At 38.1% G+C, this 14,953-nt stretch overlaps 1 protein-coding gene across 5 annotated transcripts in view; it reads right to left on the bottom strand.

Annotated features, from left to right (window-relative positions):
• The window catches only part of CDK5RAP2 (CDK5 regulatory subunit associated protein 2), a 78,675-nt gene that overhangs the window by 25,824 nt on the left and 37,898 nt on the right, over positions 1-14,953 (bottom strand). For 4 of the 5 annotated variants that reach the window (XM_086763512.1, XM_086763511.1, XM_086763513.1 and 1 more), the window contains 6 exons: positions 10,514-10,609; positions 9,784-9,831; positions 8,967-9,157; positions 6,406-6,859; positions 2,964-3,231; positions 1,388-1,504 (listed from right to left, as the gene is read on the bottom strand). In XM_086763512.1, coding sequence (XP_086619638.1) covers positions 1,388-1,504; positions 2,964-3,231; positions 6,406-6,859; positions 8,967-9,157; positions 9,784-9,831; positions 10,514-10,609 — 1,174 coding nt within the window. The remainder of the gene's footprint in view (positions 1-1,387; positions 1,505-2,963; positions 3,232-6,405; positions 6,860-8,966; positions 9,158-9,783; positions 9,832-10,513; positions 10,610-14,953) is intronic. The other variant, XM_086763514.1, reaches the window with a different exon arrangement.

Below are 14,953 nucleotides of genomic sequence, written 5' to 3'. Positions count from 1 at the left end.
CTTCAATAATCTTTACCAAACCAACCGAAGCATAAAGTCACTGGAATTTTAAGATTGTCAACAAGATAGTAAAATTTGAAAAAGAAGCTTTAATAACTTCACTTAAAATGTGTTCTAAAAAACTCCATAAAAATATTCGGTGTTAAAGATTTTACTGGCACTCATTTGGCATGCACAGCACATCCCTTAGTTGCCTTTGCCATTCATAAATCAGGCAATCACCCTAGATTCAGGCCAATAAAAGCTATACATTCCTACATCTACTCTATGTTTTGAGTTGTGTATGTTGAGGGCTGTATCTGTAAGTATCTAAGGAAATGGTTACTTTCTGGTTACCAGTAAATTAAATTTTCCCCTTCTATTAGCTCTGCAAAATATCACTACGAATTAGAAGCTCCCTTCTGGGAGTCATTCATTGATCTTGCAGAGGTCTTAATACTTTCAAATTGGTTTCCATGGAGAATTCGAACGCCCAGTTCAAGCTCTAAACCAGTTCAAAAGCTTAGGGGGGGGCGGGGAGGAGGGTGGTGGGCAGCTGGATATGAAGGACCAAGTAAAGCCCAAAGCACAAGAGAATAAAAACAAATATAACCTAAAAGCCAGAAAAAACTGAAGCTGCAATACTGGGATATCAACATGTTTGAAATGAAGGACAGCTGATGTTCTCTGCAGTCTCCTTTCAATTAAAGAAGAACTGCTAAGTTCTCTGCGCAGGTGTGTGTCCACATATACAACGAGCGTACATAGAGCAGGATCCTGCAAACCAACTGACCAGCTTCAATTAAACTGGTTACACAAATAAAATTAATGATGTGACAAAGAATTACAAAATTGGGCATGTCCCCTGTACTCTACACACGTGTTAACCAGGTTATTCAAGCCCTCCCCAAAAAGACCAATGGCTGATGCAGAAACACGTAACACACAGCATTAAGCCTATTTACATTTTCATTAAACACTTCCATTAGGTTTCAACCTAGTTGAATGCCTTCAAATAATTCAGACAAGCAAAATTCTATCGTTCAGTTGCTTCATTCCAACAGTTCATAACTAGATGCAGAAGCAATAAGTAACAAACATTTAATTCAGAGAAGAGTTGAGAAGTGAGTACGTTAGCAATAGAGATCAGAGTTAGGCACGCGACTCATTTTTACTGGAAACGAGACTCATAAATCCCTGTGGCCCTTCTGAAAGCATAACCCTTAAAAGACCAACTTGGATTCTGAGAGCAATTAATCCATACTAGCTAAGAAAATGAGAATTAAAACCCACAAATAATGGCAAGGGAGACAATTACCTGCAGTAATTTACAATTTTGCACAATTCAGAAGAAACAAAAGTTTGTTTGTTTGTTCGTTTTTAATACTATACCATATAAGTGCTCTACCTTGGTAGTTTTGCTGACTTTTGTCCATAGCACATTCATTCTTGCGCCCCATACCCGGATCAACACCTTGCAACTCCACCTGGACCTCACTATTATCCAGCTTGGGCAATGAGTGAACTGGAGAATAGTGGGGGAGGGTAAAACAGAAGTCAGTAATGACTGAAAAAGCAAAATTAAGTGGGGGCAGTTAAAAAAAAAAAAACAAACAACCAACCAGACAACAAAAAAAAAAAACCACCCCAGAAATCCAAACTTGGTTCTTTGACAATTTGGAACAGGAAAATAATCTATGGAATAACAACTATTGAAATTGAAACACAAACATTGAAAACAAACACAAACATTGAAATTGAAATACAAACATTACTGGTCATATGAAAGAGTGTTTGCACATATTTTTTAAATACATGAACTAATTATAACGATAACTACTGAGACTGTGAATTGGAAAGGCTGCCTACCAACACATGTAGATAAACATTTGCAAGTCTCCTTTGTAATGTAATGTTCAATTTTTAGTGCATTTTAAAACGTTCTATGTTAAGCTTAGAGAAAAGGCTAAGAAGTTTCTCCAACATGAGCACTGATCATAAACTAATCGGCAATCTCCCATTGCATTAAGTCGCAGAATTACTAAGTGTGCAGTACAGCTGTTACCAGGGTGAAGAAATCAGTGTGGAAAGGAAATCATAAGATTGCAGTCCTAACAGGTTCTGATTCATTTCAGGATCCAATTCAAAAGCACTGCCCTTCTCAGAACTCTCCATGGATTTTACTGGTACCAAAATTAATTACTATGCAGTCCTACCAACCTCAGTATTCACAATGAAGCTGTGCCATCCCCGTCCCTTATCACAAGAACCTTATCATCAACAAAGCCTCTGCAACCTCTGTGTTTGCCAGGGGCTCACTTGTACTTGATTGAATTTATTCCTTATATTTACACCTCTCCTTTCCCCCAGCTATCATTTACACCTCTACTCAGTTTTTAATCTAAGTGCTAAGGGCATTTTAATTTTTTTTACCACACCAGATCTCTAATAATACCCATTGTTCTCTGCCTTACAATTTGTCATACTTTGCTGATCCAGATACTTTGTCAACAGCTGAGTTTAAATTAACCCAGCCACACTGGAAACAGATACGGATGACTTGACTGATCGGGGAATATTGGAAAAACTTCTTTATGCAGCATAAACAAATACAGTATTTTTTATATTCTCCTGTCTCCGTTACAGACAGTTTTCATTAGACTTCGCATCCTATAAAGGAAATTTTTCATTTACCTAAACACTGACACATATGTGTGCATGTGTGGGCACTCTGTGAAACTGCCATTTATTATCTGCTTTATCTGTACAAAGCACTGCCTATTCCATACAAAGCTGTTTTACATTCAGGCGGCAAAGATAAAAGAAGAAAGTGTGTGTGTACATATATTTGCCTACCCAAGAAAACTGTAAGATTAAGGAGCGTTGTACATATGTAAAAATGATCTGTTTTTACCTTCTACTACAAGCAAAGCAGCCACTATTTCAAGCCCCATTACAAGTCATTACCTCTGCTCTTTATTTACCTCTCATTGATGTGCTTTCTTCTGCAGGCTCTTCTTGAAGGTCTTCTGTTCCAGACTTGTTCAATAATAACTCTCCATTTGTTTGTGCCTGAAATTGTTTGTTTTGTGCTTCACATGTTTCCAGACCTTCACAAGGTGCCCTGGGATGATGCTGTAGTTTTGGATCTGACTTCTGCGTGCAGGAGTTCAAAGGCACCTCTCCTAACGGCCTGGATGATTTTAAGAGAACGGGCAGACGGGACTTCTTGGGCAGGTAAGCAGAATCAGTCTGAAAAAGGCATGGAGTAAAATGAGGAGCTAGTAGCTCACATGTAACAGTCAAGTAAAGGAAGTAAAAACAAATATTGCAGGAAAAAAAAATATTTTCCTCTAAGATCAATCAGCTGTCCCATTAGTTTTGAAAATAAGGTCACAATACCCTTGCAACATGAAAAACAAACATTCTGAGAGAATAAAAAACAAACAACTACCGCACTGGTTCCATTTTCTGTAAGCACTGCTTGTGCATCCACAGCCACACAGGGAACGGCTTCCAGTTCACGAAGCAAGACAGCAAATCCACCACTGACTGGCAAAGGCTTCAATCAGTAGATGTATCAGTTAACCCTGAATTTGTGTGTTACCCAGGAAAATAGTTTCTCACTCAAATCCACTTCTCTAACTGCTACTTCCTACTCTCCTGATTTACATCATAAGTGTCTGACAGGCCAGTGACCATTTCCCTTAAATATTTTGTATTTTATAATTGAGGATTCTCCTAATTTTTCACAAATTCTTGAAGGTATTTTCCTTTCTTCCTTTTGTCTCCATCGAACAGGCCCTACCTCGTAGCAACTCTTTCGCACCTTTGAGCGAATCAACATATCCTTGCATCAGCACAGAGGAAATTTATTATGCCATAGAGAAGTTCTTTATGAACAAAAATAGCTTCTTCACCCGTACACCCTATCAGTTGGTTCCGCAGGATTCCCATTTCCTACTGAAACGGATATTCTGTCACTGGAGTTGGGGGGAGAAGTTAAATTTCTTAAGTCACTAGATTTTAACCTCTCACCTTTGGAAGAAAGACGCTACATAAGTGTGCCCTTGTTTAAACCACAGAGCATAAAATAGTATTATCTTCAAAAAAGATACAACCATGCTATATGTTGATGAGAGTTAGGGAATTGTGTATAATAATAATAAAAATCAGTAACGGCATGTTCAGATAGATTTAGTTTATTTTTGTTGCTGTTCATTCGCCCCACCAGTGTCAAAAGCCCCGTAATTTCTTTTACCACCCAATGTATTCTAAAATACCTTTCCATATTCATTTCTTAGCAATTATAGTCCTTACACAACTTAAAATAATAAAAAGCAAGTTCCATTTTCCTAATGACACACTCCATTCCTTTTGCACATACATGAATACAATATCATTTGGAGGCTGAAAAATAAATCCAGGCAGGATGAACTTCCTGCTCGTTTTACTAAACTGTACTAATAACGTCGAACAATTTCCAGCTGTCTCGGGGCTGCCGTACAGACACATACGTCACCCACATTACCCAAAGTCCAGTTCTGCCGGCTGCATGAAGTTATTTATAAAAGCCATTCAGAAGCAAAAGCTGTGCTGCATTAGTCCACACAAGGAAGCTTTCAAAGCCATTGACTCAGGGATTGCATTGGTGTTGCAAATGATTAACTAGAGAGGAATGTGGAAAATGATTAATCAAAACAGTATGCTGAAACACAGTGAAAAAAGGAGCTTGAAAAAACAGAAATGCAGAAAGAACTCCAGGGATGCTCTGTGGAAGGCAGACAGAGAGATTGTCCTTCAGAGAGATTGTCCTTCATTCCTCAGAGACAGACCAGCAACCCAAAGACATCATTAGCGCTCTTAAGCAAGCCATCACAAGCAAATCTCCACTAACAGACCAGCTACGATCTCAAAACTCTTCCCTCTCTGCTACCCATCTTCACTCTTCCTGACTTCCACCTGCCCTCATCACTTCATGTGTTCTGGGAGTCCGCTGCCCTCGATAGCGCCAACACAAACTGAGGAAAAAGCACATCCACTCCTTTGTCTTGGACTGGCCAAGGCATCCCAGAGATGCAGGAACGGCTATCACAGCAGCCAGCCTGCCACACACCACTGACCAAACACCTAACAGACTAAGAACATCAGCAACAGCCCAAGAACATTGCCATTATTATCCTCTTTCCTCCCCAAACATCACTTTTTAAAAGGTAGGAGATTTACTGCCAGTAAGGAAAGCTTAAAAGACTAAGAATGTACCTGAAGATACTCTGTTTGGTAAAACAAGAGTTTTTGTGAATTATTTAGGTTTTAATTTTTCAAGAGTGTCATAGCCTATTGCTAAGGCTGGCATGAATTCTCTAGGGTGTTTGCCAGGGACCAACCGTGCACTCCAACATCTTTTCCTTAAGATTCCAAACTACACTGAAATGTTTATGCCTGTACAGAACAAAGTCTTATCAGCATCTCTTGGTTTACAAGCCCCTTCCTTCAGAAAAATGAATCCAACAAGAAGAAGCTAAAATAAAAATGAGTTGCTCCCAATTGCTAGCTCACACAAATCTCTTGATCACTAAAGTCATGGAAACCATTCTTTGCAGAAGGTGCTACAACCTTCTCTATTAGCAGCGCACAAAATCAAAAGCAATCCTCTCCTTTGCAAGAGCTAAGATCTTCAAAATGTTTTCAACTTCACTTCTATAACTGCTACTGAAACAATACACAGGAACTCTTTAGCAGACATTGTTTTCTCAGCCCTTTGTTTGGAATCACAGACTGCCTGCGTACAAAATGCTTGAAAACTTACCTGGCGCAAGCAAATTATGTCTGTACTCACAAAAAGATTCTGTGCACTTAGGTTTCAAACAAATAGGAAGAACTGCCCCTACAGTTTTATAGAGTACTACTGGTCATACTTCTCTAAAAGCAAGACACAATGATAAGATGTTGATAAAAGCCTAAAATTAAGATTGGAGGTTGTTGAAATCTACCATTAAGTCTTCACCAGCATGCTCTCAAACATTACGCAAGTCTTCAATTTTCTAGAACACATTTGCCGTTTATTAAGCCATCAGTTCCGAATGCTCCAGTTCTGCGCATTATGAACATCTATGCAGAGATGTAAGGTAGTGCAGAATCAAGTCATTATGATATAAATGACCTTTTTCCAAAGCGGTAATATTTACTAGTATCTGGTCCCAGTGAGGACTGAAATTCAATTAATTAATGTTCTAAAGCACACTGAAGTATTCGATGAAAAGCTCTGAACATTAAGAACTATTATCTAAAATATATTTGGCTTACATCTCTTTTTCTCTTTTTAAAAATTACACAAAAGCAAGAGTTCATATTAGAAATAAATAATATTTTTCTTTTATACATCTATTCCCCAAGTACCAAAAAGAGAATCTTAAACAAACTTACTTCATTTGTTCTCCTTGTAAAAAATAGTCTTTCATGTTGATCACCCTTCTTACACACATTTTCTTCCTGATGTTCTCTTTCTGCATTCAATCTTGAATATTTTGTGTTTTCTTCTGAGGCTCCTTTTTTGCCTTCCTGTTTGAATCTCATGACATTATTCTCTAAAGTCATTGTTTGTGTAGCTGCATCTTTCAATTCCAATTTCAACAACTCAATATCCTTATTAATCTGTGGCACTGCATCCTGATAAAGCTTTTCTCTCCCATCAAAAGTTGATTCCAATTCTACTTGCTGCTTTAAGAATTTATTGACCTGCTTGAAACGTTTGAGTTCAGCTCTTAGTTGAACAATCATTTGCCTAAGATCTTTCTCATCCTTTTTCTCTAGATCTTCTTCCTCAGTTGTGTTCAGATGATCTAACAGTTCATTTACAATTTTCATTTGTTCTTGTCTGCTATACTCAGGAAGAAGGAAAGAAAAGGCATGAATTTTTATTTTTATTTAAGCAAACAAGAATACTTTCTTAGAAACTCTTTCACAGCATCTTGACATATTTGAAATCCCCAGGAGATGCCGTTTTAGTCACGAATTCATTACTCACTAATGAACAAGTTTTTGAAACCTTTTCACAACTTGAGATATGTCACAAAGCTCTCATCAATGCTTTTCTCTGATTTGTGACCATATATGCTCTACTCCCCCTCTCCCTGTTCCTGAAAGGTACTAAACCTCTGGTAACTAGATGAATTGTTTACATAACATAGCAACACAAGAAATAGGAATGGATTTTCAAAAGAGTTCGCTGTCTGATTTAACCACCTTAAAAATACAATTCTACCAAAAAACACAGGAGACAAAGCCATTCAGGTTTTTTTTCAAATTTATGCCTTTGTGTATTTCTAATGTAACGTGGAAGATGGAAACTGAGAAAGCAGCCAAAAGCCTGCAAAAAAAGTTCACGACAGACCACCAAACTGCCCCACAGTGGTCCATGGACAACAGTTTGGTAAGCAATGTTTTAAGATAAACTGAAGCCAAATAAGAGACATTTAAAGCATAAGCAAGCCCTCAAATTCTACACATGATTTCATGCACCCAACAGAGAGTTGTTTGTGCCACTAAACATAGAAACCAGCATTTAAAACAACTGCATTTGAAATGGTAGATGCTAACTAGGCTTTTTATGTCTTTCTCTGGCATCTAATGTCATCAGTGAGAATTCAGTTATGCAAAGTACAGGCTCATCCCCAATCTGGTCATTTATACTTGAACATAGAGAAGATTACACACTAGAGTGGTAAAGATGATGGTGCTGGAATCACTCATTAGCAGACTTATAAGTAAAGTTAACAAATAAAACAACGTTATCTTTTCATCTTCCGAGAGAGTAGTATCTCCTCATTTACCACTAACTACTGCTTTGACAACTAAAACCATTTATATCTGTTGGAGAGTTTTAAATAGTAACGTAAAAACACAGAATTACTTCAGAAAGTCAAGTGCAGTGCATGCTGAACACAGAAAACAGCAATTGACTTGTGTAATTCCACAGGATAGTCTGCTACAACATTGCTGAGCACGATGTATATGGAAGGTCATTCCCATTACTTTCCGGCAACCACTATGACTAGCTGAGGGAACAGCACTGATGGGCACTGGAAAGAGTCACATAATACTGTCCGTACTCATTACAGAGTGGAGAGAACCAAGAAAGAAAAATGAGATTGATCTCCAGCAAAGCTCTAATTCAGTTTTCAACCAGGAGATTAAGTAGTGTAAGCCTCAAACTGGGGGAAACAAAACTAGTCAGGGTGCGGTTTTCCCATACAATCTTTTCTTGCTCGGTCTTGTCCAGTTCCTATGGAAAGGAGCATTTCAGCTGGGAACCGATCTAACCATAGTGTCACACACGCAGAGTTGAAAAACACTTGTTACACTAGGGCTTACACAGATTGAGTTACACAAGTATTTTCTCCTGCACGAGAAGTGACCTAACTCCTTACAACACGGTTCATCACAGCACAGTTCTACAAGTGGTTCCACTGGAATAACCCACTTATCAACTGCAGCACATGGCCCAGACTCCCTAAGCTGCTAACAGCGAGCAAACCTCTGTCCGAGCAGCTCAGAGGAAATGGCAAAGGCCACACAGTGGACAGTAAGGTCCGTTCACGATGAACCCTGTAAAGCCGTCACTGTAAATCCAATTCCTTCATGCTCAGTTCCTCACGCATGTAATTGTGACAGCAGTACAGTGTCATCCCTTCCACCACGCTAGCCCCCATCCTGAAAGTAATCTGTCCCTACAGTAAAGCTCTGTGTATCAGTAACTTTGGAGAGTTTTTTTTTTTCTTGTAATGGGTTTTTCACAAGGATTTCTACTGATAGTATGTTTCCTAATTACTTAATTGCATGATAGACTAAAATGGCTCTGAAGGCGCCTTGCCAATCTCTCAGGTAAATTAGACAGCGCCATTATCTAAATTCGCTTTAGCAAAATTACTTCATTCTCTTCTCAAATAGAAATACTGTCAAAAGCAGTGCATATCCCTCATACTTACGTAGATTCCAGTACAGATGTTCTGTTTTCTCTTAAAAGAGATGTGAGCAAGTTCTCTTCTGTCTCATCTTCACTCACTCCTATTCTGCCCAAGTGTTTGCCAATGGTATCGTGTTCAAACTGGGGCTTATTTGGACTCCTGTGATGGAGTCTGTCTTTGCAGAAACTCTCCAAACACTCTGATGGAGTTACCTGTTAAAAAATTGCAAACATTTTCTTATTACACAGCTATGTAATGTTCTATTAAATTCAGGGCTGTAATCTTTTTGTAATCAGGTTTTGTAATTCCTGATGATCTCTACCTACATTAAGAAGCATCCACAGACATTTCACTTACTATTTATTAATAGAAAAACTAATTAATATCTCTTTCATATAATTAATTCATAGTGATCAGTTGTTTAGTAAGCAGTAAGTAGATTTCCCTGAAGGTCTTTATCTGCAAAGAGGAATGAAACTTCTGGAATGTTGCCTGCAGAATGCTAACTTTTTATTAGTTCACCTTTGAATCAGCTGTCTTAACAGTACAAATTCTGTCCTGGGGTCTCCAGATGCCCTGATGGCCATGACAGGATGCAACTTGAAGTACTTACAAGCTGCCAACTTTTTTGTATGCAGCACTGAGGAGGTGTCCTAGGAAATTTCTACATGAGTTCTCTCCAGTAATTCAACTCCCATTTAAACCAGTGCAAGTCATCTGTGTCAATTACATGAGAACTCGGTCTGGGCCCATTTGGATAAATTTCCATCAGTAGACATGAGCAACGAGAGATTAAGATGTTTAAGAGTCAAGAGAACATTTACAATACACCACTTACCTGTTTATCCACCTCACAAGGAAAATCCGAAGACACCTGAAGGCATACCTATTGAGAAACACAGAAATTACAAATTTCAAAGAACAGAACATCATTATTCAAGATTATTAATCAAAATGCCCCATTTTGTGTCTTATTTTAGCATGTTATAATTTTTAAACCAGAAAGGTTCAATTTTAATTGCACTCTGTGATCCTCTAAGGTCCCTTGCAACCTGAATTATTTTATGATTCCATGATGCTTTACATTGCATTGCTTTTGAATGACAGAGGACAGCAGATTCCTGTACATATGAAAATGCAGCCAAGTTACCAAGATATCAAGTATTTCAACCCTGGAGAAGGCTCTACAGTATTTTTTCCTCAATCATAGCAGCAAGTGAATCATATACAATTTGTACTATGGGCCTGACTGCGATGGAGGCTGAACATCAGAGCGTGTGTACGTAAAGACACACAATTTCAAGGGATTTTCTGTCATCCCCATTACGGAAGATTACGAGTACTTGAACAAAACAAGGACTAGAAGGAAAGCTATCTTGACTGCAAAACCCTAGCAGCAGAAAAAGCTTTCAGAAACTCTAAGATAATTAGTTGAAAGCAAAATCAGATACCAAGAGCAGCATGCTTTGTTTGCAAAAGACTTTGTGTTCTAAGAAAACAAGAATTTTTAAAGACATGCAGAGAAAAAGAGAGTACTGCAACATAACGTTCTCAGAGTGGAGTCCTACCTGACTGACCCCCTCAGAAAACTGACTCTTCTGCATTTTCCTGTCATTGTCACCATCTTCAGTCTGCATCACAGGCTCCTCTGTTGTTTCAAGACACTACACAAAGTATGGAATGATATGAAAATGTAGCACAAAAAAAATACTGTGATATGAAACATGCATAAATAAGTCAGTGACATGTCTTAAAAGAAAAACAAAAAAAGCCTGTAATACAAAGTAACAAACACTGAATTAGATTTCTTCACCGAGATCAAAGAAAGATAATATAAAATCCAGGAATGACTCATATTAAATACAGTGAAACTTTATCTTATACATTCCTTCATTTTTATTTAACCCTTTATCCTCAGAAATTACAAAAACTATAAAAATCACTTAACAACTTCTGGCAAAGACCTCTATATCTTCAGTCATGTTCTCATTGCACATATTTTATCTTCCAATTTCCAGAATTTATTTTCATTTTCTACACAGCATCCAAGAAATAGATGCTTTTAAAACAAAGCCCATGTAGCTTGCTATACACTAAAAAGATTTACTGTAACACTGAAGGCTACAATCTGCTGTGTCTTGCCTAAATTGGCCGATTTGTAGCAAACGGTGCCAAATCATCTTTTTCCTCCCTATTTTCCACAGAACCCAACCCATCTCCCATCACTAATATTTCTTGAGCAAAGAGGAGGAGGAAGACTCAGCTTTTTTAGCAGAATCCATGTTCCTGACATCAGCATAAATGCCAGCGAGACCAGGATCCCTTTGGTTTGAGGGATGTCACATCTGCAAGGCAGGGACAAGCCCCATGCGTTGCTCATCTCTCAGCAGCAGGGAAGCCCACCACTGCATGAGCTTCATTTACGTGGAGAATATTTCCGTCTCGCTCACAACTCACCTCCTTTACTCAGTTTGCTCTGGCAACGGAAGATAGAATTTAGCGTTGCCTATGTCGGCTTAATTGTGATCATAGGAAAAAACCGTATTTACAAAGAATAGTTATACCATTCTGGCACAGCCTGTCAGACAACGACCCGAGTACAGGGACAATCGTCCTTCGTCCCACTTCGGGATCCATCACGGCTGACCTGCAGTTACCATGTTCAACCACTCCCCTGTGATAAGACCAGATTGGACATTTATATCATCTTGGTTTACAGCAACATTTCCCAATCTATCAGAAGAAGATAGACATTTAAGGTCTCTGCTGCTAGAATCTCATTAAATAGGGAAAACATGCGAGAGCGATGGTAAATATCAACGATGCTATGCCTAATATGCCTAAACCATAGGTAGGCTACAGCTCAGTGCAATCAAACCTGCATTAGATAAAAATTTTAGTCTCAAAGCACTTGCGGCAATAACATCCCACTGCTGCGTGCAACAGTCACATTCTGCTGTGACTTGGGCTAAAGAAAAATTACCTTAAGACAAGAACAGCAGAATCTTGGGCATAGTTACAGAAAATTGAGATTATAGGTACAGAGACTCAGATGACAGACTAGTAGGCAAGAAACTGGTGTCTAGGGGTTGTGGATGTGATATTTATAGCTTCGACGGATACACAGCGCAGTTCTGAGACTTATGACATGAAAAGAGAAACCTGCTCCCCCAGACACTGGAAAGTCCTGGCGCATAGCTTGTCAGTTCTGTTGCAGACAAACAAGATTCTGCAAGGAGCATTATTTTTGCTTCCTAAGAACACTGGGAATGGAATGCACATGTGGGTTTTGATTTTTTTAATTGAGTATGCACAGAATGTATGCATATATATATACTTGAAATAAATGAGAAAAGCCTTTTTATCTTTCAACCCCTAGCAGTATAAGCAACTCTAAGGGTTTCAAGTATGAATTTTAAAAGGCAGAAATCAGATGGTGCAGTATATTAATATATTTGCCTTTTACTATTAGAAACCCATATTGAATATTAACTTCCAAGTCACATTTGAATTACTTTGGTATTTTCACCGAGATTTGTTTTTTTAGGACAACACAAAGTAAAGACACTCCGAAAACTGGAGGAAGACACAGATAGGATTGCGGTATATAGCAAGGGCATGTATTGTGAAAAGATCTTTTTGGGATGCCAAAAGTCCAATAATGTTAGCTATTATAAAAAAACCTGTTAAGGTTTAATCTTCCATGTGTAGATTCAGGACAAACCCTGCCGCTGTGTATTAAAAATAAACTTATTTGTGCATACATCTTATCCACCCAATGCAACTACCTTTTATAACTCAGTATTTTTTAGTATACGCTTTTCCCAAGTCAGTATTTGGTTTAATAAGTGATGATTCTTCGAATGAAACTGTTAGATAAGATCAACAGGTTATAGCACACTACGACAACAAATGGCTGCAGTTTGAGCCTGTTCCTATGGTCCTGTCTCTGAGAGGATGAAAAGAAACTTTCTGTGCTCCAAGGAATAGAACTTAATGTTCAACAAAATATTAAAAGAAAATGAGTGTCTTAAGGCCAGAAAAAAAAAGTCTATCAAGAATAAGCTGCCTGCTTAAACTATTTCCTTGGAGACTGAAAACCTTGAGAATGTTTTTCCTAAATGAACCACTGATATGCTTGGTTTGCAAAGCTCCCTAGAGCCCTGAAGGCTGAAATCACTGAAGCTCCTTCTCTCAGAGAAAGCAGATGTTCAGAGGACAGTACAAAAACAACCTTTTTCTCTCCTCCTTCTCTCTCCCTTCCGAACATGAAGCCAAGAAACAGAGTACTAGGGGCTGTCAGACCTTTGGGAGACGCCCTGCAGAGGCACTAACATGCAGATTTCATCTGATTTGTGCTCCAGCTTTGGGAAGAAAAAAAAAAGATTAGCTCATTTTAAGAACCTGAGAAGGATACGTCTTCCTGCGTCTGTCCAAATTCCTCTTACAACACATATGTTAGTGTCATCTCAGCACTACCTGCCAACAAAATCTAGCTCCAAATACGCACCAAAAAAAATAGAACTTAGGTTTTTCAACAATGGTTATTAATATGCAAAACACATGGTTGTCACAATCCATAACCAGAAACACAGGTTGCCATTTATTGTTAAGACTGATAAAATGGTACCTTTTAAAATAAAGGCTTTTAATTACAGATCCTTTCACTTCTGAGCTCCATAGTACTATTATCATTCTGGCACGCATTAAAATACTGTATTTTACTTTCCTATATCCTTCAACAGTATTTTGAGGGTGATTTATATTTTACAAGCTTCACTCTTTGTCATTCTACATCTAATTTCATGTAGTCAGCTTCTTGAGTAAGTAGCCCTATACGTACTTTTCATGCCAAGACAAATGCAGGAGCACACAGTATCTTGTCATGATAATCTGAGCTCAGGATATTAATTCTTTTGGCCCTAACGATGGCATCAGTGGGGATGCAGCACCCTCTGCAGGTTCACAAGGCAAATTGCTATAAGTATTAATCTACAGAAAGTGCATGCACCCCAAAACAGATTGCCCGCAAGCTTTTCATGCAAACCTATTAGAGTAACACGTAAATTCCTTGTTTTAATAAAAGACATGGCCCCCCTAAAGGTAGATCTAAAATTTAAAACATATTTAAATTAAAGGTAGCATGAGTATGTCTTAAAACTGAAAAAGCAAGAACATTTTGTGAATTTTGATGATTGCTCCCAGTGCATCTGCAGCACATACAGTAAGACATGACCCTTTTTCCAGAGTCCCGCAGAATAAACTGTCCTGCAGAAAAATAATCAATACAGAGTCCCAGTTCTCGAATGAGGCAATCCCTACGTATAATTGATTCAAACTATTCCTAATTTTCTGTTCGTTTGAGTTTAATGAAGAAATTCAAGACACAAAATACTAGCACCATAATTATTCCTTTTATATTTTTACCTTCCCATTCAATACATGCTGCACAAGAACAATGTAACTTAAAGTAAAACCACAACACAACAGAAAGAAAAGTATACCAGTCACATTTCAAGTAATGCTTTATAACAAGCTGGAACGTTCACTAGAATCTACCAGAGCCTCCAGAACATCCTTCTTCATTCACACACTTTTTTGGCCATGGTGAACCCTAGTTGTTTTGTAGATGCAGAGGAGATATGAACAAAGCTCTTACAGAATTAGACACAGCATGAAGATGACTCTTGAACATTAGACCAGCAGACACTCAGTAATAGCTAAAGTGTTATATAAGGTACTGCTTTCTTTGTGCAATTAACTATTTCCTCCCCTTTCAATTGGCAAAACAAACATATCACAGACCCAATTGATATTTTAATGTGTAAGTTGCTTCCTTAAAATCAACTTGACACATCACTGAACACTTGCATTGAGCTGATTCTGTTGTGCTAACATCTTAAAGTTGTTTACATCATTAATTTTAAAAGTTATTATAAGGAATTAGCAACCTAAGCCCCAAGGGTTTTACACTCATTCTGCACTGATGTAAATGACTCCACAAGGCA

This window comes from Chlamydotis macqueenii, chromosome 20 (genome assembly GCF_036417535.1).
Source record: "Chlamydotis macqueenii isolate bChlMac1 chromosome 20, bChlMac1.mat, whole genome shotgun sequence".
NCBI lineage: Eukaryota > Metazoa > Chordata > Aves > Otidiformes > Otididae > Chlamydotis > Chlamydotis macqueenii.
The sequence above is the reverse complement of the archived record's forward strand: the minus strand, read 5'-3'. Positions and strand labels throughout refer to the sequence as shown.